The following is a 23,664-nucleotide window of genomic DNA, read 5'->3' as shown; positions in this document are numbered from 1 at the left end:
TTATAGACTAAATAAACAATGTATTGTTCACTAAAAGGTAAGTAGCAGTAAAGTAGTAAAATACACATTTTGATTTTTGGAATAATGTATGAAATCTATGGCAATAAATATTTCCTGATAATATGATATATAAGACTTCAAAGGTTGTTTTTTGTTTTTTTGTTTTTTTTTTTTCATTTTTCTGAAGCTGGAAACAGGGAGAGACAGTCAGACAGACTCCCGCATGCGCCCGACCGGGATCCACCTGGCACGCTCACCATGGGGCGACGCTCTGCCCACCAGGGGGCGATGATCTGCCCATCCTAGGGGTTGCCATATTGCGACCAGAGCCACTCTAGCACCTGGGGCAGAGGCCAAGGAGCCATCCCCAGCGCCCGGGCCATCCTTGCTCCAATGGAGCCTTGGCTGCGGGAGGGGAAGAGAGAGACAGAGAGGAAAGCGCGGCGGAGGGGTGGAGAAGCAAATGGGCGCTTCTCCTGGGTGCCCTGGCCGGGAATCGAACCCGGGTCCTCCACACGCTAGGCCGACGCTCTACCGCTGAGCCAATCGGCCAGGGCTCAAAGGTGTTTTTAAAAGTTGTTTTCTTAAAATGTAATAAAGGTAAATAGTAAAATAAAATGTATAGAAAGTATAAAAATAGTGCTGCATATATCATTTCTCCAAAGATTTATTGCCGAGTAATCAATTCTGTCCTAAATACACTATTTCTTAACATAAAACTATATGTACAATAGTTAAAAATACTTTTTAAATGGTACCAGCACACACAGAACCTAGCAATTTGAAAAATAAGGAAGGTAGGTGTTTGCGTTCCTCAAAAAGTCTGGATGTAAAAACCGATAAAGCAAAAAGAAATTATTAACTTTGTGATTAATGAACTTACCTTTCCATAAGTCACCAGCTTTTTCAAAAGATTACACGTCTTCCATTGATTGGTTAATTTATGTTTCTTAGGTCAACACAGGACTAGGGGTTAGCCTACTGGTGCTATTTATTTTGTGCACTTATTCTGCCTAGTCACCTATAACTGATAGCTCAGCATAGATACTGTATCTCGAGACATATTATATCCAGAATTGACTCTACATTTTCTTGCCTGAGAAACCAAGGTGAAAGGTAGATATATTTAAACTTGATTGAACAGTGAATTTCAGTTCTTTCTAGCTACGCAGGAAAACAAGTCTGTAGAGTTGACCACTTACTAAAAATCTACTCAGAAGTTAACCACTATCATCAAAATGTTTTGTGCAAACTATGTAAGTATACTATTTCTGTAAAACTTTCTAGTCTTTGAATATTAAAAGTTACTTTAAAAATTTCATTTGTGGTACCTGACATTTTCAACAGTAGTGTTGATGTTTTAATTTATTTTATTAAAATTTCAATTAGTAGGTGTTCAATATAACTATTAAACTAAGTTAATATTACTAAATTTCAAATTCATGCTAATTATGAAGTAATGTATCATTCCATAGAGGCAATTTAGTTACCCTACATTCATAATTCTAAATTCTGATAAGATTTTTTGTCTCTATATTTATTTCTCTCTAACAGAAACTAAAGTTTGATTGTTAATTTTTATTTTAAATCTATAATCTCCTTAGAAAATACATTTTATTTTAAAATAATCATCTGTTGAATTTAAGCAATATATTACTCAGGTTAGTCATTTCATTTATTTTCTTTGTCTAAATCATTTTGATCTGATGATTCTAACAGCCCACAAACTTTTGAGCAGCCAATATGGACACTGAGTTATCTAAATATATATTGTTTACAAAGAGGGTATTTCATTCACATTATCTTGGAATTATATATAAGTGTGTCATATGTTGATAATTTTTCAAGAAATCTATATTATGAAAAATGTTTTCAGAGAGCTTTCTATTTTATGCAAAAATTACATCATAATTATTTGATTAAACTTTGGCAAAAAATAATGTTATTTACTTATTTATAAAGTATTAATTACTGGAAATTTAAATTTACTTTTTTTTTCAAATTAAATATTAGATGAGGACTTAAATATGGCTGCTTTCCCTCATTGTTGTTAACTTAAGAATCTTAATTCACCCTGAGATTTCAAGATTTTATTGGCAGTTGAAATACACCATTATTGTTTTATTAATTGTGAGGCAATTACATTCCCTACAGAGAAATAAAATTCATTAGGTAATTTAGGAAGTATAGTAAATTATTTAATTTGTAAAAAGTTATATAGTTTTCTCTCTTACTATTCATTTAAATACAATTATTCAGAAATAATATATTCTGTGTGTTGTGTATATCTTATATTAAGATTTGTGTACTGACTTAGCAAAAGAAACACGTAGAGAATATTTAAATTATATTGCAGGAACTATTAGAAGTTACAATAACAAGGTTTAAAAGAAATGTAATGATTTGCTATGTTTCTAGAACAGATAAAGAATATGGGAGATTAAAGAGTTGCTTTTGAACATATCTAAATTTATTTTAAGTGTTTTGGTCATCTATATCAGAGATAAGTGTTGAATTTTTGTTGATAAATGGAGTAAGTTTTGATGATAAAATGGTTTATATAATCAGTGTCATTATATTTTAAAACAATTATTTATTATCTTAAAACATATGGCCTAAGTGGTTAGAATTCAGTATTAAAGAGACCAATATTTATTTGAGATCCAGTTCATCTGTTTAATTCCATTTTGGGTCTGGTGTCCTCAGGCAAAGGACTTGCTCATCCATAGGCAAGAAAGCTAAAAGTTCTCATATTATAATGAAGATAATAATTGATGGGATTGCTTGTTAAAAATAGAGTCCTGGGCACTCTATTGAGAAGTTCTGATTCAATACATAGAGATCTGAATTTATACACTTGATATAAATGCATGGCTATTTTTGGGAAACACCAATGTGATTCACTAGTTTCAGTTATAAAACTAAAATAGAAAATTTAAATATAAGTCAAGCAAGAATCATAAAAAAGTAATTATAGGCCCTGGCCGGTTGGCTCAGCGGTAGAGCGTCGGCCTGGCCTGCGAGGGACCCAGGTTTGATTCCCGGCCAGGGCACATAGGAGAAGCGCCCATTTGCTTCTCCACCCCCACCCCCTCCTTCCTCTCTGTCTCTCTCTTCCCCTCCCGCAGCCAAGGCTCCATTGGAGCAAAGATGGCCCGGGCGCTGGGGATGGCTCCTTGGCCTCTGCCCCAGGCGCTAGAGTGGCTCTGGTCTTGGCAGAGCGACGCTCCGGAGGGGCAGAGCATCGCCCCCTGGTGGGCAGAGCCTTGCCCCTGGTGGGCGTGCCGGGTGGATCCCGGTCGGGCGCATGCGGGAGTCTGACTGTCTCTCCCCGTTTCCAGCTTCAGAAAAATACAAAAAGAAAAAAAAAAAAAGTAATTATATTTTTACAATAAATAAGCATATATAATGCTTTAAAATTATTTTCTAGGATTATGGAGTTAGATAGCCCTCAATGATGAAGGTAGTTTAAGTGGTTTAGTTACATTAAGAGGGTACATTTACCTTTGATCCATAAGTGTATTTTACTTAAGTGCTTGACTGTAAGACTGTCTATTGAAAGCAAGATTTAATTAAATGATTATGACAAGCCTGGAATTCTTTCAATTTATTAATTAGTCAGATATAAATCACCTTTACCGAGATAGTATCCCTCTTTGAGGAAATTGCACTGTGGAGTGCTAAAAAACAAATAAACTCAAGCCAGGATCCAGACCCAGGCACCCCTCTGTGATTGTAACTCAAGCTAAAATATACTGCCTCTTTTGAATATATGCCCTGATTCTTCTAATGAAATTGTTGACTATTTTTGTCCCGTTAGTTATCAACTGATCTCCCCTTTTTCGTATGGCAGCATTTTATTTACTATAGGTTCATTTATTTGATTAGACCCTTTCTTTTTTCCTCTAAATAAACTTTAATCTTATTCCTTTTCCTACCATACTTATAAACTGATAGGAAAATGTTAATCATAGTAATAAGCAATATAACATATTTATATCATATTCCACACTTAATGATATGTTATATAATGTTAAACATATATAACAGTAGAGAAAGAATTATTAAAATTTTCTGCCTCTCTACATCAGGAAATTTGCTTGCCTTGTCCAATTTAATAGTCAAAGCAGATCTTTTTATAAGAATACCACTTAGCATGGAAAAGTTTTGAAATTTTTCTTAGAGACACCAGGTTGTCTGATCAGTGGTTTTACATATATTATTTTTAGTCTTGGCAACCTTCAAGGAAAGTATTAGCATCCCCATTTTCCATATGAATATACTAAGGCTTAGAGTAGTTAACACCTTTCCCAAAAGTGAAAAGCCAGGCAGTGGTGAAATAGGATCCTGCCTAATTCCATTTCTAACACAAAAATAAAAGACAAAAAGTGTCTAAACATGGTTATCCTGACTTCATATTATGAAGCAAGGAATAGATATTTTGTGAACTCAATTAAGAAATATGAAATTAGCAGTGGTATCTTTACAAAGATGTTCTTACTTAATAAATTTGCCCCCCAGAATGACTCAGAAGTAACAAAGTCAGACAACAGCAATTTGGGCCATGTCTACTGTCGGCAGTAAGACATCTGCATTCTAATCAAACTAGTATAGAATAAATGCATTGGTGCTTAGCAGTGAGTTCCATTTAATGAAGGAAGAGCACTCAGAAAGTCAGAAAGAAAGTCAGGGCCTTCTGTCCAAGAGATTGCAGGTTGAGAAGACCTCCCATGGGAGCAGGGGCTGTTGATTAGGTAAGATTATTTTTAAAGCAGGATTTTCTTATTGCAAGGTATTCCTTGGAGAAACACTTCTATCCAAGATATCTGACTCTGACTGTTTATCTGCAGTATGACTTACTGAACAAATATTAATAAAAGGTTACTCATACTTTAGATTGCTTTTTACTATCATAAGACTACATTGTCTGAACTTTACACACTTTGATTCAACAAAAGTTATGATTCATGCTGGTTATGGCTTCAACTTTCACTGAAGCCTCTCTTTAATATATTTTGAACTGGAAAAATTAAAAACTGGATTTTTCTCTGATTCCTCTCTTTCCTTCATATCTTACAGATAATCCATGAACAAAACCTTTTGGCTCACTTTCACAATATAATCATTATCTGACCACCTCTCACCACTTCCACTTCAACCTACCCTAGTGCAAGCTACGATCATCATCACTTACCAAATTTATGCAATAGCTTCCAACTTGGTCTCCCTTCTTCCATTTTTGCTCCACTTCTATGTACTAGGGAGAAAACAGTGCATATGATTGTCAAAAACTGCATTCAATTGATGTATAGAATCTGTTATCGTTTTGGAATTAAAGTCATGGACTAGAACAGGGGTCTCAAACTCAACTCAGCATGTGGGCCGCAGAGCAAGATCACAGCCATTCGGCGGGCCGCACTAGGTCTACAAAAGGCAACTGTTATGCAACACTTTTCTCACTGCAGTTGAAAACAAAAAAAAATCAGTACAACAAGCACAATCGTACATGCAGTTTACTCAGTGTCACAAAATGACCAGAAACTGTAGTTCGCATCACAACTGCTGTTAACTAAGCTAATATCTAGCTAGGATGCTAGAGAAATGAAAAATACAAGTAGGCCCCTAGGCTTACTTAATTTTATCCAAAATATTTTGAACTTCGTGGATTAGTCTGCGGGCTGCACAAAGTTGTTTGGCGGGCCGCATGCGGCCCGCGGGCCACGAGTTTGAGACCCCTGGACTAGAAGATAGAAACATTAAAGGAGATTGTGAGAAACCTTTTGTTCCTCATTTACAGATTACAGACTCTCTGAGTATTTATCATAATAGCAAGTATGATAATACAGCTGAAATCTGTAGCATTGCTTCCATTTTACAGAGTGCTTATAGTATCAGATTAAAAGGCTTGTGGAAGGTGACACACCTCTTTCACATACCTCTTAGATATGTTGTCTTCTCCTAAAAGAGAGGCATTTTCAGATGATTATAAAATTATCTAGAAAGTTATTTTGATAGTATACTTCTACTCGTAACATTAATACAAGACACTCGTTTAAATAAGCATTTGATTAAATCCAGAATCCTCTTCAAATTAAATAACACTGGAAGTTATAAAACCCAAGTAACAAAAAAAATTATGGTTAATCATATTTCAGTTCTGTTTTTTCTAATTAATTAACCTATTTAACCAAACAGTACAGAGAACAGTTATCAGATCATCACAAATCACTTATTTTAAAAACTATATATATTTTTTTCTTAAATCACAAGATTAAAGTCTAAACAAATTATGTTTCAGCAATAAAACTCACAGTTATTTTAATGAACCACATATTTCTGGGATTAGGTGGAGTGGAGAAAAGAGAAAGACAACATTTAGAAGGCATCACTTCCTGATTTTCTTTGTGCAGTACCACCTCCTAGACCACCACTCTGCCCTCTCTCTAATGCAGATTTCTTCTATTATCAGAAACCACTGCAATCGGGAGGACTCAGCCAGATTCCTCAAAAAGGAAAGAATTACAGGAGTTTCTAAAAGTATTTGAGTTCATAGTGTCAATCTCCCTGCCTCAGCTTCTTTTGAATTGTCTCCAAGGAGTCATAAAACTGCATAGCTTGTGGGCCTGCCTTTCTCAGGCGAAGCCTAGGAAAGACTATTTCTTAAGACTCATTATTGTTTTGTTTGTTTTTTGCCAGCATCACCTCTTATCAACCACACACAGTTATGTGGATATTCTTTCTCAACTACACTTTTATTTACATCCTTCAGACATTCTGGTAATTATACTGGAAGGAATCAGAAAAAAAAAATAGGTTAATAAACCATGACAAGTATAATGTACAAAACATAAAAGTAATATAGGCTATTTGTACAGAAGATATCTTTTTTTGTACTCCTATTATGGATAAAGTAAAATCAACTGCACTCACAGCCTACTATGGATTGGCTTTTCATCTTTATTTTGTGGCAATTTGTAACAAAGTGACACAATATCTCAATTTATTTTACCATCTTATCTCTTAATTGCGATATTTATTTTTAAATAAGCCACAACTGAAAACACTGTAAAAATACTTTTTCAAGTTATGAAAAAAGTACTTTAACCCCAGCAGACACATTGTTCTAAGTAATGTATATCAGTAATGGTTTTAAAAATATAAGAATCATATTGTATTTTATAGTTGAATGATTCTTGTATTATTGCATCACTATAATAATAATCTTCTTGAATTATTGTTCAATTCTTTAGAAATAATAAATATATGTACGCCTTTAGCTTTCATTTAACTGCCAGATTCAAAATGTCATTGTTCAATGGTAAATAAGAAAAGAGACAAAGGTGCTAAAAGACAAAGGTGTGGTAACTGGGACACACACACCTTCTTCTGTGTACATTTCATCACCTGTCATACTGACTGCTATGTGTTTAATCAAACATGTAGATTGTATATAAAAAGTAAATATTTGCAGAGAGTATAGTAGTCTCTTAAAAGCAAAAAGAAAAGTTAAAAAATTAAATATAAAGTCAGATTTATGAACCCCTTGATAGGTAAATTATTGGTTTTGATGTGAGAATTCTTTGTACAATGAAAGTCACAACTCTAGCATATGATTTCACTTACATGTGGAATATAATGAACCAAATAAACAAACAAAATAGAAAAAATAAGTCACAACTAAACCTATATGTCACTTAATGGCCAACAAAAGCTCTTCCAGATGGCACTTTCCTACAGTTCATCTTTTGTTTCAACCCAGATACTGTGAATAGTAGGATGGCTGTCTGTGAAAATGCCAAGTCATCCTTCAAAGTAGTCAATAACTTCTAATTTCATGACTTAGTGGACTTGGTCTTTTTCTTATGTATCTATAATACAGATTCAAAGTAATTTAAATGCTTCATACATGAAAATGGTTTCAGTTATTTACCAGAGGAAAGTAAGAACTCAATAATACTCTGTCTTAGAATCATAGGGTTAAATATCATATAACTTGTCTGCCGATAACAATGAAGAAATAGATGGGTCTCACTCAGCCTTTCTTTCAAATCTCTTGCTTCATTTCCTCTCCTAAAAGATACTGGAGTTCAGCTTTATAATCTAGGTTTATTTCTTTTCATTCTCTTAATCCTTTATGTCTGTACATTTAGAAAATATTCAAAAGAAAATGTGTGCAGTCTAAAATTTGATGTAGAAACTAATTTTAGAATAGATGTAGTAAACTTTGTGTTGTGGTAAATAGTCCATTGTATTTTTCCCTGCCCCAGCCTGGGAATTAACCACTTCCTCAAGGATATCTTATTTCCTTAATTAAGGAATAATATTTAAAAGTCAATCTCTGGGTGTGGTGGTTACCAGGGGTGGGGGGAGGGAGGACGCAGGAGGGAGGGAGGGAGAGATTTAGGGGGAGGGGGAGGGGCACAGAGAAAACTAGATAGAGGGTGACGGAGGACAATCTGACTCTGGGCGAGGGGTATGCAACATAATTTAATGACAAGATAACCTAGACATGTTTTCTTTGAATATATGTACCCTGAATTATTAATGTCATCCCATTAACATTAATAAAAATTTATAAAAGAATAAAATAAAATAAAGAAAAAAAAGAGAAAAAAAAAGTCAATCTCTGGATGCTAGGTGTGCTCATTATTATAGGAAAATAACTGCTTATATGTTCTTTCAGAAGACAAAACAAAAAAAAATGTGTATATATTAATCCATATATCTACACACATCTACTCTATAATTCTGTTTATATGTATGTATGTACATTTGTATGTATGTATGTATCTGTCTATCCATCCATTTATCTATCACCTACTATTTTCCGTTCTCTCGCATCTATCTTCATATTGATACTTTAAATCTAATCACCTACCAATATTTTAGCCTTCTGATTATTTATAACTTGTCACACAGTAAAAACCAAGACTATCAAAGTCTAAAATATATGTTCTTATTTGTTCAATTCTAGCATACATGTAGGTTAAAACCTGCAAAATCGTAGCCTTGTGAGAAAAAATTTGCCAACAAGAAAACATTATTTAGGTTCTTTTCATCTTTTAGCTTTACAGTATTTAGTCAGACACTATTTTTCAAAATTACTTAAGGCATATTCCTTCTCCCAACCCACTTCATTATGGTTCCGAGATTCAGTTGTAATTTAGACAAATTGGTTTGCTACAATCTCTATTCACTGTTGGGTTCTCCCCACATTATAGCTGATTTTGTTAATTTAAAATTATAAGTAGTAAAATATGCTCTTTGTGGTATACAGTTGTATGAGTTTTGATTGTTTTATCTAATAACTCATTTCCTTATAGAAGACTACCATCATCTAAAAATTCTACCATACTTACCGTTTATAGCCAATCATGACCCCAACACTCACACCCTGGCAAATATTGATATATTTTTCATCCCTATAGGTACACCTTTTCCAGATTGTCATATAAATGGATTCACAGTTGATTAAACCTTTTGAATATGGCTCCTTTCACTAGTAGAATGCATGAAATATTTATCTGAGTTTTGAATGAATCAATAGTTCTGTCTTTTTATTGCTGAGTAAGTAGTAAGTAAGTCTTTTATATGAACACACACCACAGTTTGTTGATCCATTCACTTTGAAGGACATCTGAGTTGTTTCTAACTTTTAGCAAATACAAATAAGTTTCTGTGTACACTCAAGTTGAGGTTTTTGAGTAAAGATAAATTTCCATTTTTTTTAGATAAATATCTAGGATTGAGATTGCTAGTAGGAGTCTGTTTAACTTTGTAGGTCATTGCTGTCTGTGTTTTCAAAGTGGCTGCACAATTGTGCATTCCTACCAAACAATGTATTGTGATAGTATTTCATTATAATTTTACTTTGCATTTCTTTATATGAAATAATAGTTTTTTATATGTTTATTTACCATACCTTAATTGAGAATGTGTCTGTTTAAAATACTTAACTATTTTTTAAATCAGGTGTTTTTATTTTTTATTGTCCTTTATATAATTTGCATAAAAGGTCTTCAAGAAATATGACTTACAAATTTTTTCTCTAATTCAATGACAACTCTTTTCATTCTCTGAATGGTGTTTTTCACAGAGCAAGTAGTCAATTTTGACAAAGTCCAATTTATTATTCTTTATAGATCATACTTTTTGTTGCCATCAAAAAAAATCTTTGACTAAATCAAAGTCATGCAGATTTTCTCCTATACAATATTTTCTTCCAGATATCTATACACTTATATTTTATATAGATCTTTGATCAATTTGGTATTAATTTTTATATAAGTTATAGCTCAAGTTTAATTTTTTCATATGAATATACAGTTTTATAGCATTATTTCTTGGTAAAGCAATTTTCTCTAATAAATTGCTTTTACTACTTTGACAAATTTATTTGTCTGTATTTATATAGATTTATTACTAGATTCTCTTTATATTTCATAAATCTATTTTTTCTGGAATGTTAGCCAATTTCTCATTCTTGTTATTTCAGTGGCTTCATAATAATTTTTATATGAATTAGCATTGTTACTCCAATTTTGTTTTTCTTTTTCAAATTTGTACCAGCATTCTAAGACCTTCGCAGTTCTACAGATACTTTACAATCAAATTCTCCAAAGCTACACAAAATGTTGCTGTTTTCATGCAATGATAGTGGCATATATCTCCATTTGTTTGAGTCTTCTTTATTGTTAGCATTGTTTTATTTCTTGTGTTCCAATAGATATGCCTTTTATTTATATTTCCTTATTGCCTCATGATTTTCAGTAGGATGTTGAAAAAGTCACAATAAAAGATATCCTTGCTTTGTTCCCAGTATGGGTTGGGCAGTGATAGGGGAAGGAGACAGAAAACTATTCACTATTTCACCATTAAGTATATGAATGTATAGTATAAGAATGTATCGTTAAGTATATTTGCAAAGCTTTTATAGATGTCTTTAAGATTTTAAAACTTGCCTTCTCTTTCAATTTTTCTGGGAGTTTTTAACATAAATGAATTATATACTTGTCAAGTGCTTTTTATTATTATATTTTGATAGTCATATGAGTTTCCTTTTAAATTTATTAATATTATGAAATAAATTGATTGATTTCTGAATGTCAAATCAGCCTTACTTTCTTTGGATAAACCTCATGTGGTCATATGCATTATTGGTTTATATATTGCTATATTGGATTTCCTTATATTAGGTTGGGAAATTTTTTATTTTTTTTACAGAGACAGAGAGAGAGTCAAGAGAGAGGGATAGATAGGGACAGACAGATGGGAATGGCAAGAGACGAGAAGCATCAATCATTAGTTTTTCATTGAGACACCTGAATTGTTCTTTGATTGCTTTCTCATATGTTCCTTGACTACCGGCCTTCAGCAGACCGAGTAACCCCTTGCTCGAGCCAGCAACCTTGGGTCCAAGCTGGTGAGCTTTGCTCAAACCAGATGAGCCTGCCCTCAAGCTTGGGACCTCGGGGTCTTGAACCTGGGTCTTCCGCATCCCAGTCCCATGCTCTATCCACTGTGCCACCGCCTGGTCAGGCTAGGTTGGGAAATTTTATATCCATGTTCCTAAGGATTACTATTTTGTAAATTTATATGTCAGTATTGTTTTGGCATTAGAGTGATTTTGGCTCCATAAAATAAGTTAGAAAGTGTTATTTTCTATTTTCAATAAGACAGTCTGTAAAATCAGTTATTATTTGTTCCTTAAATGTTTGATAGAAATTCCCAGTAAAACTATGTAACTGAAGTTCTCTTTGTTGACATACTTCTAACTATAAATTGAATTTTCATAATAAATATCTGACTATTCATGTTATTTGATTTTGGAATGAGTTTTGATAGTTTTTGTCTGTCAAGAAATTTAAATTGTCATATTCATGGGCATTAAATTGTTCATAGCACATCTTTTGTTAATGATGTTCTCAGCTACTTTAATATTTATAGTTTGTATCCTCTATGTTTTTCTTTGTCAATATGGCTAGAATTTTATAAATTTTATTATTGTTTGATGAATAAGCTTATGATTTTATTTATTTTTCTTTCTATTTTTTATTATTAAATTTATTGGGGTTACATTAGTGAACATGATCGTATAGGTTTCAGGTATATATCCCCAAGACACATGATCTGCACATTGCATTGTGTGCTCACCACCCAAAGTCAAATCATCTTCCATCACCATGTATTTGGCCACCTTTACCCTATACTACCCAACCACCCCCTTCCGTTGGTAACCAACATACTGTTGTCTGTGTCTATGAGTTTCAGTTTTATATCCTATATATGAGTGAAACCATATGGTTCTCAACTCTTTCTAACCAACTTATTTTGCATAGCATAATTTTTTCTCTTTTAAATTTTATTGATATCTAGTCTTTATTATGTTCTACCACCTCCTTGCTTAAAGTGTAATTTTCTGTTATTCTTCTAATTTATTACGATAAAAGCTTAAATATTTGAACTGAGAACTTTCTTCTGTTCTAGCATACACATTTAATGCTAATTTTTTTAAGCACTGAAAGAAATTGAGTATTGTAGACACCGAACTTGCATGATGATGCAAGTTAACTGAGATGTTAATTTTGTTTCTCTTGTCTGATTTTACTCAGAAAATGTCTATATAGTCTTGAAAGCTAAGATCAGTGATGAACTTTATAATGTTGCATGGTATGAACAATTTTAAATCAACAATATTTTCAAGCATTCATTATGACTTTCTAAGATATAGTGTATGAAAATGGAAAAATATTATAAATGTATCTGCAGATGCCTGGAATGCTCATGGTTTTAATTTTATACCTCAATTAAGTTATCACTTCTAATTCTGTATCAATGATTCTTGAAAATGATGGCGTCCTGTGGAACTCTCATAAGAACAACCAAAACATAAGTGGGATTACAGGTTGAAGCAAATGGTGATAAGAAGGAAGAGGAAGAGAGGGAATAGGATTAATACTTACTACCCATTAAAATATACATCACATTGTCATAATAAATGAAGTATACAAAGTTCTGTCTATGACTGTAACTCCACAAAGTATAAATCAGAAGAGTTGAAAGTAACTTGCTATGTTGTCTAGCAAGTATCAAAGATGACTTGAAATTAAACCATCCTTACAATAGTGGGAAATATAGGCTCATCAATAAGGGAAATGGAAACTTCTAAATTTTACTGGTTACCTTTTTTTTTTTTAATGTACAGAAAAGTTCATTACTAGCTGTTTCCTGGTTATATGTGACATAATTTGTTCCAAATTGTCACTGACTTGACAGATGTATGTTTCTTCTCATGCCTTCCCTCTAATCAGAAACAGGATAAAGATACATTAGCTACAGAGATGGTGGGATTTAGGTCAGTGGTATAAAGCAGTGGTCCCCAACCTTTTTTGGGCCATAGACCAGTTTAATGTCAGAAAATATTTTCACGGACTGGCCATTAGGGTAGGACGGTAAATGCATCACCTGACCAAGACAAGCGTCAAGAGTGAGTCTTAGACGGATGTAACAGAGGGAATCTGGTCATTTTTAAAAAATAAAACATCGTTGAGACTTAAATATAAATAAAACGGAAGTAATATAAGTTATTTATTCTTTCTCTGCGGACCAGTACCAAATGGCCCATGGACCGGTACCAGTCCGCGGCCCTGGGGTTGGGGACCCCTGGTATAGAAAGCATGACCACTCCATTTGAGATCCTAGGAATAGTTAACACTCCACATTAGGTGGAGGACCTGTTAGCTTTCCCTGAGGGGTCCTCAGTGGAGGAAAATATATCATGAAATCATCACCATATCAGTATTCTTTTCACATGGACCTCACTGGCAATGGTATAAGCAGACCAATCAAAAACAGAAAGTAAAATAGATTTACAAATCAAACATAAAATTCAGTTTAATGTAAAATAAATTGGAAGCAAAATAGCAGAAGTTTTTCTTCTCACTGTCTTTGTATGGCAGAAGAGAGGGACCCAGCTCTTCTTATAAGAACTGGGGTCCCACCTTCGTGACCTCACCTAAATCTAATTACCTCCCAAAGGTTCTTTGCCCAAATTCCATCCTACTGGTAGTTAGGCTTCATCATAGGAATCTGGGTGGACCAAATATTCAGTCTGCATGAGATATCATGACTCGTGTATTACTCTTATCTAATTAAATATTCATAAATCAATTTAACTTGGAAAAAATTATCGAAATTTAAAAATGTCTGCATTTGTGCAAGGTAAAAACTCTGAACATTTCTTCTTTATTTTTTTTTTATTTTTATAAGCTAGGACCAATTTATATTTTAATAACTTTTGTATATATTCCAAAGGTGGTTTGTGCAATTCAGCTTTTCCCTTAATAATGCTTTTTTTATTCATTTTAATGGGGTGACATTGATAAATCAGGGTACATATGTTCAGAGAAAACATCTCCAGGTTATTTTGACATTTGATTATGTTGCATACCCCTCACCCAAAGTCCAATTGTCTTCTGTCACCTTCTCTGGTTTTCTTTGTGTCCCTCACCTTTCCCCACCCCCTTGAACATTTCTTCTTAATTAAAGCTTCTCTCTTTCACCTGTTAAAAGTTCAGGTCATAAATCTAAATTAGTAAACAGGGCAAGAATGAGTTTTTTATTCTTCTCTGGGTCAGTCCCTCAGACTTGAGAGTGGTCTCACTGAGGCTTCCAGAATTTCAGGGAAGCCTTTGGTTTTGTTTCAGTGGAATTTTAGTCACACGGCACTGATGATCTCCAGTCAGGAAAGATGTTTTTTTGGGGACCACAGTAGATTTTTCAAATACCTCTCATTGACAGTAATCTTCTTCTAAATTTATAATCTGGTCTCAGAGTTTCTATTACTCCTCTTGAAGGAAAATTTGGAGCCAGATCCCTACCAAAATAAATGACTAACTCTTTCTTCTTGTAGCTGTCAATTGGTCAATGGCAAACACACCTCTTATGTCCTAACAAACTCTGAAAGGGCAATAAATTCTTAGAGTACAGGCATTGCTAAGTGAAGCCACGGTTCTCCCTTAAAACAACTAGTTAGCCATGCACTCTCAGCTTTAGCCTTTTTTCAGTGTGAGCGCACTGTGTTCCCTACACTCCATGAATACATATCAACTTCCCTGGGTGGCCTCCTTGATGATGATATCGCCCTCTTCACCTTTCACCTCACTTCACATGGCAGTGCAGGAAGGTCTCACAGACCACTATCAATTCCACCTGATTAATCTCTTCTACAATTTTAAATAGACCCTCTTCAACTCTTCTAAGTTGGTGAGTGGTTAAAAGTTACTAAATTGGTTTCTAGAATTTTCTTTGCCAACCCCATCTAGGTGTCCTGTCCTCCACTTTGGAATGTGGTTGCACTTGTCAGTGGGTTATGGCCTCAATAAAAATTGAATTATAAGGATACCGAATTTATAATAGTATAGTCTTATATAAACACCTTAACTTTTTGTCTATCAAATAAACACTTCTACCAACACTTGCTTTCCTGAAAGTAGACAGATACATGTCTTATTTGCAGCAATCCATGCCTGACTGCATTCCATCACAACATACTTGTTTGACAGATATTTTCTTTTGAATATAAGATACCGTAGGAATGTTGATGGATTTTTGGGTCCTTTGGCATATACCCTGAATTTTTGTAAATGATATAAATACTACCACTGCTTTAACTCTTATTCTTCCATCTCTCTAGCTATTACATTTTTTTGAATAAAGAAAAGTGTTATAAAAACATTACAAATGAAGTTTAAAGCAGAAAATGGAATTGTACTTGAGTACATAGTAAGAAAATTCTAGGTGCATTATCATTACTTTGAAGTATAAAAATAAACAATTGAGTATTATTTTTAAAAATAAAATAATAAGATTGGATTTTCCTTTTCGGTGGCTGACTATACTGATATTATTGCATGGTTTAGCAAGTGGCTAAAAGACTACTTTGAAGATTAAGTTAAAAAAGCAGAGGTACCTTACCATTTAATTTGGTGAGCACCAGTGTTTTCTGAATTATTTTTTCTTTCTAAATATTTGTTATGTTCTGAAATATATGCTATACAATAAGTTCACATCAATTGCTATTTTTTAAAATAGTGATAAACTTTTGTAAGTAAAAGCATAACAATATTAAAACCAATGTCCTTATAAAACTAGGTACTCTTGAGAAATTTTAAAATTATCTTAAAATGCTTCAAACATTTTAAAAGAATTTCAGCTATTTGCAAAGTTAACTAAGAAATCGTACTTACCTTAAATTCTTTATGATAATACCATCAATGTGTTTTATTAAGGAAGTAGAAAGCTGTGGACCAATTGCCATAAAAGCAAATAGGATATAATGTGTTCTTTTTGAGTTCTTCATTGCCAGGGAAAATTATGACTAAATTTCCAACTAATGTCTATAAAGAAAACTCCTAATAATGATACCTTTACTATGACACTTTTTTTTTCAGTATTTTTTTTTTGAGATTTGTACATCTTACTGAATAGATTAGAAATGCTATGAAGAACATTTATTTAATGTTCAGAGCAAAAATTACCCTAAAAAACTGTCCATTACTCTAACTATATATAATTAATATATATTAATTATATTCTATCAGGATTAATTCCAAAATTATAAAATTTTTGTTTGGGTTAAATTTCCTTTAAAATAGAAAAATAAAATTTCTTTATTATATAAATATACAACTTGTTTATGGGTTATCCAGCTGAAATGTTATTGAGTTTCCAACTGGCTTCTTTTAAAAAAAAACATATTTTCTTGCTTTAATTAATATGAACTTAGGGGTGGGGAGGTAAAAATGAGCTAGAATCAAGTATTCTTAAAAAGGTAAAATATGTTGGGAACAGAGCATCATGACACTTTCTATAGTAGTCTTTTGGTGTCTAAAAGGAAGTGTAATGGTAGACAGTTACCATGGTTCCCATTAACATCTCAAGAACACACAGTTCACTAGCTAACATTTTCATTGATTTCTGTTATAAAAGGCTAAAGAGATTTTAATCACCAGGAGGCGACTTCTATTTGTGAAATAGATTACTGTGCTTTGAGAGCACTGGTTACTTAAAGTATCAAAGTAGAGGAGAGTTGATGAGATTATAGAATCATCATGTAAGAGCTGCAATATCCTTTTGTAGAAATTGTTCTCATAAATCCAGACTCATAGGTACACAAAACAGACTGACAGCTGTCAGAGTGGAGGGGGTTGAGGGGCTGGGTGAAAAAGGTGAAGGGATTTAGCCAAAACAAAACAACCAACTTATAGACACAGACGAATAAAAGAGGGAAAAGGGACATGGGGGGAGGTAGAGAGTGTAAAGGGGGTATAAATGACGACAGAAAGAGACGACTTAGGATTGTGAACACACAGTTTATATACAGATGATGTATTATACAGTTGTACACTTGAAATCTATATCGTTTTATTAACCAATGTCATCCCAATAAAGTCAAAATTTTTCTCAAAAATAAATAACAACTAATGTTGAGTGACAAGCCAGTCACAAAAGTTGCAATACTGAAGGATTCCACTTATATGAAGTGGAAAAACAGGATAAATTAAAATAGAAGGCAGCATAGAGGCTACTTAAATCTGAGGATAACATGGGAAATGACTGGGAAGGGGCCCGAAAAAACATTATAAGGTCCTAGAATATCCCTGATGAGAGTGAAAGTTACATGGATATATACACATGTTACAAACAACATATATATTCATATATGTATTTGTGTGTTTGCTATACATTTTACTTTTATTAAGCACAATTATCTAAATTCAAAAACTCCATGAAATACAATTCTGCACCATTAAATATTAGAATCATTTCTATCTGAAGGGTGAAATTCAGGACTGCATGTTTTTCTTGAGTATGAGCAATCACTTAGATCCTATGTTGAGTTTGCCTCTCATTAAACTCTTTTTAAAAATGTTAAATTATTATAGGTTTTATTGCCTCTAGATTACATCTTGTGCACTAGAATTTTTTAACCATTTTATAAGAAACATAAATAAATATGAAAGTAGCATTAATTTTTGAAAAAGGAGGACAATAGCAAAGTTAAAGAGAAGAGGACTGAGAGATAAACTATATTGGAAAAGTACCGACTCTAAGTTAGAGCACTATTATTCTGACTGCCAAGCCAATGGCCTGGTACAAATATTGTGTCATCATTTTGATACATAATATAGAAATAAGAACACTTACCTTGCCTGATAAAATCTTGCTGATAACATCAAGTTAAATAAAGCATATAAAGGTGCTGTTTACTTGCAAAGTAGTTCTACAAATAGTAAGCAGTATAGTGCCCTCTTCACCTCTTGAATGTCATGGATTGCTAAATACATTTACACCTTATTTTATTTGGAACATAAATATGTTTATCAGATTTAAATGTTATTTCAGGTCTTTAAATAACATAATATTGATGAAAATAAAAAGTATTATGACACCTTATTATTAATTAGACCATTAGTAGGCATAAACCACATTGTACCATGATTTCTTATCATAGTCTTTGTTTTACCAACTAAGTATTAAGCTCCTTATGAACAGGAACTGACTCACCTGTTTGCAGTTCTGCCATTGTGTAAGGGTTGGGGACTGTTGTAAGGCTATAAAGAAAAAAGAGGAAGAAGCAGTCAATGCTCAACTAAGTGGAGCAATAAGTTGATGCTTTTCTCTCCCTACTTCCCTCCTTCTCTCCCCCCCCCCTCTCTCTCTTTGTTCCTCTCTCTTTCTCTTTCTCAGAAAAAAAAACCCCAGAAACATAGAAAAGTTAAAGAAAAGAATAAAAGGGGGAAAATGCACAGTCAGCCTTACAGCATGGGATGCTGAACAGCTGATTTTCAAAAAGATTAAATAAAAACCAGTTCCTCTCTTTCAGCTGAAATGATTAGGTAATGTATCACCTGATGAACAGCCGCACAGTCGTCTCAGAGCCATGTTTCTATCTTGAAGACAACACTATTGTAATTCTATAGGTTCTTCTTATTCCCTTTGATTTACGCTGTGCTCACAGCTCCTGAAAAATCCTTCAAACCAATTGGTGGATGAAATGATTGTAATGTGATTGCTTTCAGAGCAGGAGGTATTGCATGATAGTACCAGTGTTCTGCCTTTTCTAATAAGTCATACTAATGAATGGGGAGTTATTCCTAAATTATTCAAAATCCAGCTGGTGTTCCACTAAGAGGAAGATGTAAAGCCTTTTAGAATATCTCAATCAGAAGTATCTCATGATGTAAAAGGAGATTTTTAGAGCTTTATTTAAATATACATATTTTTTAAGTGAGAGGAAAATAATTCTGAAAATATTGTTAAAATGAGTAATAACATCTTTATGTATAGTTTATTGTTTATTTGGAGAAATATAATATGAAATAAAACTAATTATTTTCTATTTTTCTCTATATTTTATACCATTAATTCTAAACTATCGGGTTAATATAGAATATTTATGAAAATAATAAAAAATAATAGAAACTCTACTAATTGAAAATATTTAGTATCTATAATGCTTGTTTTTATATTTAATTATGAACTGCTTTATTTTTATCTAAAATTTTTCTTAGAAACATTATTTATAAAATGCTATATTTCATAGTATTATATAGTACTATACATCATATTTAATAATATATAGTAAGATATTTTTTTCATTATGTATAAGACTATAGCTCATAGGCCTTTGATATCTTCATTCCAAGAATTTAGTAGGATTTAGATTTCTTTCATTTATTTATTTTTTTTTCTTTTCCAAGTGAGAGGAGGGGAGATAGAGAAACAGACTGTGCCCTGACCAGGATCCACCAGGCAACCCTCATCTGGGGCCAATAGTCTACCCATCTGTGGCCATGGTCACAACCCAGCTACTTTTAGCACCTGAGGTCGAGGTTCCACAGACCTATCCTCAGCATCTGGGGCTAATGCACTCAAACCAATCGAGCCATGGCTGTGGGAGGGTGAGAGAGAGAGAGAGAGAGAGAGAGCGAGAAAGAGAGAGAGAGAGAGCAGGGGAAAGTGGAGGGGTGGAGAAGCTAATGGTCACTTTTCCTATGTAACCTGACAGGGAATTGAACCTGGGACATCCACACACTGAGCTGACGCTTTACCACTGAGCCAACTGGCCAGGGCGTATTTAGATTTCTGATGAAGCAGTTACACTAGAAATAATATGATACAATGAAAAAGAAACTAATAATGTCAGCCCAAAAAACTATCTTGGGGATAAGATAGAACCTCAGGAAGAAATGAGATTTCCAAGCAATGCATTTCTACTTGTTGATATCTAACCAAACATGATATTTTTGTCTCAAATGAAACCTCTTTGAGAAGCCACCTCTTGAACTCTTTCTTATTTTTCACTTGAAGATTTTCTCTTTCCTCCAAATTCTGTGGTAATTTGTTAGACTTTTATGATACAACTTATCACTTCTGCCTTTAATTAGGTGTATATATATGTTTTGCAGTTACATAGTAAAACTAATAATAGTATGAAGTACAACTTATATATTACACATATTAATTGCTTATTTTCATTTTATTCAAATAATAACTGATTAAATTGACAAAGGTTATAATACACGATCATAAGTATAGCTAACATCAATTAATATTTAAAGTGCCTTAAAATTATGAAGTAAAACTCTGCATACAAATAGAAATTATATTACCTATGAACATGAAATAATTTATTTAATTATTCAATATAAGAACCAGAATATTTAAATTCTATAAAAACTACAGTAATTATGACCTGCAATTATATCTATATATACAAATTATTCCAAGCTATGGTTTCATTCTTTCTTATGATGATATCAGTCAATTCCAAAATTTGGCTAATAATATATTAATTATCAGTGTATTAAATATTTGAACTTAAGAACTGAGAACATTTGCTGTGAAACTAGACTAAATTCCAAATTTAAATCTTTTAAGATATTAATAACATATTCTTATATTCTAGTGCACACACTATAAATATTTTCTTTATTTTTCATATAATCTCAATTTTCCCCTTGACTATGTTCTTTTCATCTGGATGCATTCTTTTTTAGTTCTCAACTTTTTCATTCTTTCTTTTTACCTTCCACTAATAACACCCATTTTCTAAAATCCATGTCAATTGCAGTCTCTCCAGAACAGTGACATAGTGACACCCTTTTCAACCATCCTAATCTAATGATAAATAGGAGGGTCATAAGACAAGGGAGAGAGAGCTTATGACTGAGATCAGATGATTAAGAAGTAATTCCCTTTAAATTTAGGATTTACTAGTCAGTAACCTAACTGGGAATCTGCACAGAAATTTTATACTCAGTCATAATATTATTTGGTGTAGATCTCAATTCCAGTTGTGTGACTTTTAAATATTGAGAGGAAATACCTAACACTCTATTATACATTAGCCAAATTTTAAGTTAATTTGGTGAAGAAATATGTGCATTTAAATTCTGAAAATCTATTGAAAACTTTAAAAAGACTAAATCATCAATTATTTTCAACTATATGTAGCATCTGCCTGACCAGGCGGTGACGCAGTGGATAGAGCATCGGAATGGGATGCAGAGGACCCAGGTTCAAGACCCTGAGGTCACCAGCTTGAGCGCGGGCTCATCTGGTTTGAGCAAAGCTCACCAGCTTGGACCCAAGGTCACTGGCTCAAGCAAAGGGTTACTCGGTCTGCTGAAGGCCCATGGTCAAGGCACATATGAGAAAGCAATCAATGAACAACTAAGGTGTCGCAATGAAAAACTGATAATTGATGCTTCTCATCTCTCTCTGTTCCTGTCTGTGGGTCTGTCCCTATCTATTCCTCTCTCTGACTTTCTCTGTTTCTGTAAAAACAACAACAATAACAAAAAAAACCCACACACACACTGTGGTTTTGAGAACTTAGAGTCTTGGAGCAGCAGGAAGAAACAGCTAGAATATGTATGGGGAGTGCACACTGTCTCAAATACCCTGTGATGTGAAGTCCAAAGACATCCCCAGACTTCAAATTCTTTTCATTAATGTAATTATTGATTTTAGAGAGAGAAAAGGAGACAGAAACATCAATCTGTTTCTGTATGTGTCCTGACCGGGGATCGAACCGGCAACTTCTCCATATTTGGAAAAATGCTCTAACCAACCAAACTATTTGACCAGGGCAGATTTCAAATTCTCAACATCTTACACTTGTTATCTTTTCTCCACATGAACCTCTACAGCTATCCAGGTTATTTCTGTTTTTACCCAAAATCGACTCCTAAACTTAATCATTTTCCCTAGTTTCTACACACACAAAAAAAGTCCATATGCAATACCTGTTAACAAATACTAATGAAGTTATTAATAGCAGGAAGAAATCACAGAGAGTCACTCTACCTCACTGTTCATTCTTGCTAGTCATCATAGCGCTTGCCCTATTGTTTCCTGGAAATCCAAATATTGTACCTTTATTCAGGAGAACAGTTCTGTCTCCAATTTGCTCAACCACTCACATTAACATTCATTCTCAATAAAACAAAGGAAGCCTTGTGAACAGGACTCATTCCTCTTAGAAACCTGCTATAGTTAGAAACGCCGCTACAGTGGGATGCACTGCAGTTCTGACCCCCACTGGAAGCACTGGGAAGAAAGTAGACCCTGCTATGAGAGGCATCAGAAAGGGCTCCTTGTCAAAGATGACACTGGAGCCAAAGTTTGAAAATTAAATCTCAAATAGATGTTTAGCCTAATCATAACATGGAATCATGAGATGGAAAAGTGGAGTGGGTTGGGAGAGGGGAAAAATTTCACAGAGATGGAACAGAATAAACAGTTCCACAGAAGTCACTTTTAGCTAGAGTATGTGTTGGTGTGTGTCATAGTGTGGGAATAGAGAGTTTCAGGAAAGAGAAAATAAACACAAATAGTAAAAAACTAGGTCATGAAGAATATTTCTTCCTCTGGTAAAATATTTGAATTGAATCCCACAATTTCTAGTCTGTCATAGGAAAGAGTTGCATTATATACCAAAAACATTGTCATTGGTAATAGTGAGCCAAAATTTGAATGTCTTTTTCCATTCTATATATTTCATGTTCTGCCCTATGATATTCTCAATTGTATTACCATATACTTTGCTGAGAAGGCAACAGGAACTGTCATTAAGGCCAGTGTACTACGACATGTTTATAAAGCCAGATGTTCCCAGGGGTGTTTCTTTCATATCAAAGTCATCCATCCCATGGGCCAGAGTAGAAAACAAATACTAAGAAGCATTACTTTAGGCATGAAGGATTTCAGGCATGCAAAGACAAATGAAAGGATCATTCTGACAGTGAAAACACAATGGACCTACTAAGCAGCCTATTGGATGAAACCCAAGGGAACAGTGGTAAAGTCTCGTAGTAAAGTAGTAGTAACAAAAGGGGAACCACATTGAATGCTATTCAGAGGATAGAACTGACAATATTGTACTGAAAATACACTAGTTGTGGAAGGATAAGAGAGGAAAAATATGCTTGTTAAGCCATCTTTTAGTGTTGGTTAACCATTGAAAATACTTCAGAACAACTCTGGTCAGATATAAGTCAGAAGAGATTAAGGTAGCTGAAGACCTTCAGGGATGCTTAGGGGATTCTGACCCAAGCCAGTAGTGATCCAAAATCCAATGTCTCAAAGACAAAGAAA

General features: G+C 33.6%; 1 protein-coding gene across 2 annotated transcripts in view; it reads left to right on the top strand.

Moving 5' to 3' along the window:
• The first annotated feature begins 1,035 nt into the window (after window positions 1-1,035).
• ANXA10 (annexin A10) overlaps window positions 1,036-23,664 on the top strand; it is an 82,321-nt gene continuing 59,692 nt past the window's right edge. For both annotated transcript variants that reach the window (XM_066253436.1, XM_066253434.1), the window contains exon 1: window positions 1,036-1,256. In XM_066253436.1, the coding sequence (XP_066109533.1) occupies window positions 1,239-1,256 (18 nt within the window). In that variant the 5' untranslated portion in view covers window positions 1,036-1,238. The remainder of the gene's footprint in view (window positions 1,257-23,664) is intronic.

Source organism: Saccopteryx bilineata, chromosome 1, assembly GCF_036850765.1.
Source record: "Saccopteryx bilineata isolate mSacBil1 chromosome 1, mSacBil1_pri_phased_curated, whole genome shotgun sequence".
Taxonomy (NCBI): Eukaryota; Metazoa; Chordata; class Mammalia; order Chiroptera; family Emballonuridae; genus Saccopteryx; species Saccopteryx bilineata.
Note: the sequence above shows the minus strand (reverse complement) of the source record. Positions and strands in the feature narration are given on the sequence as shown.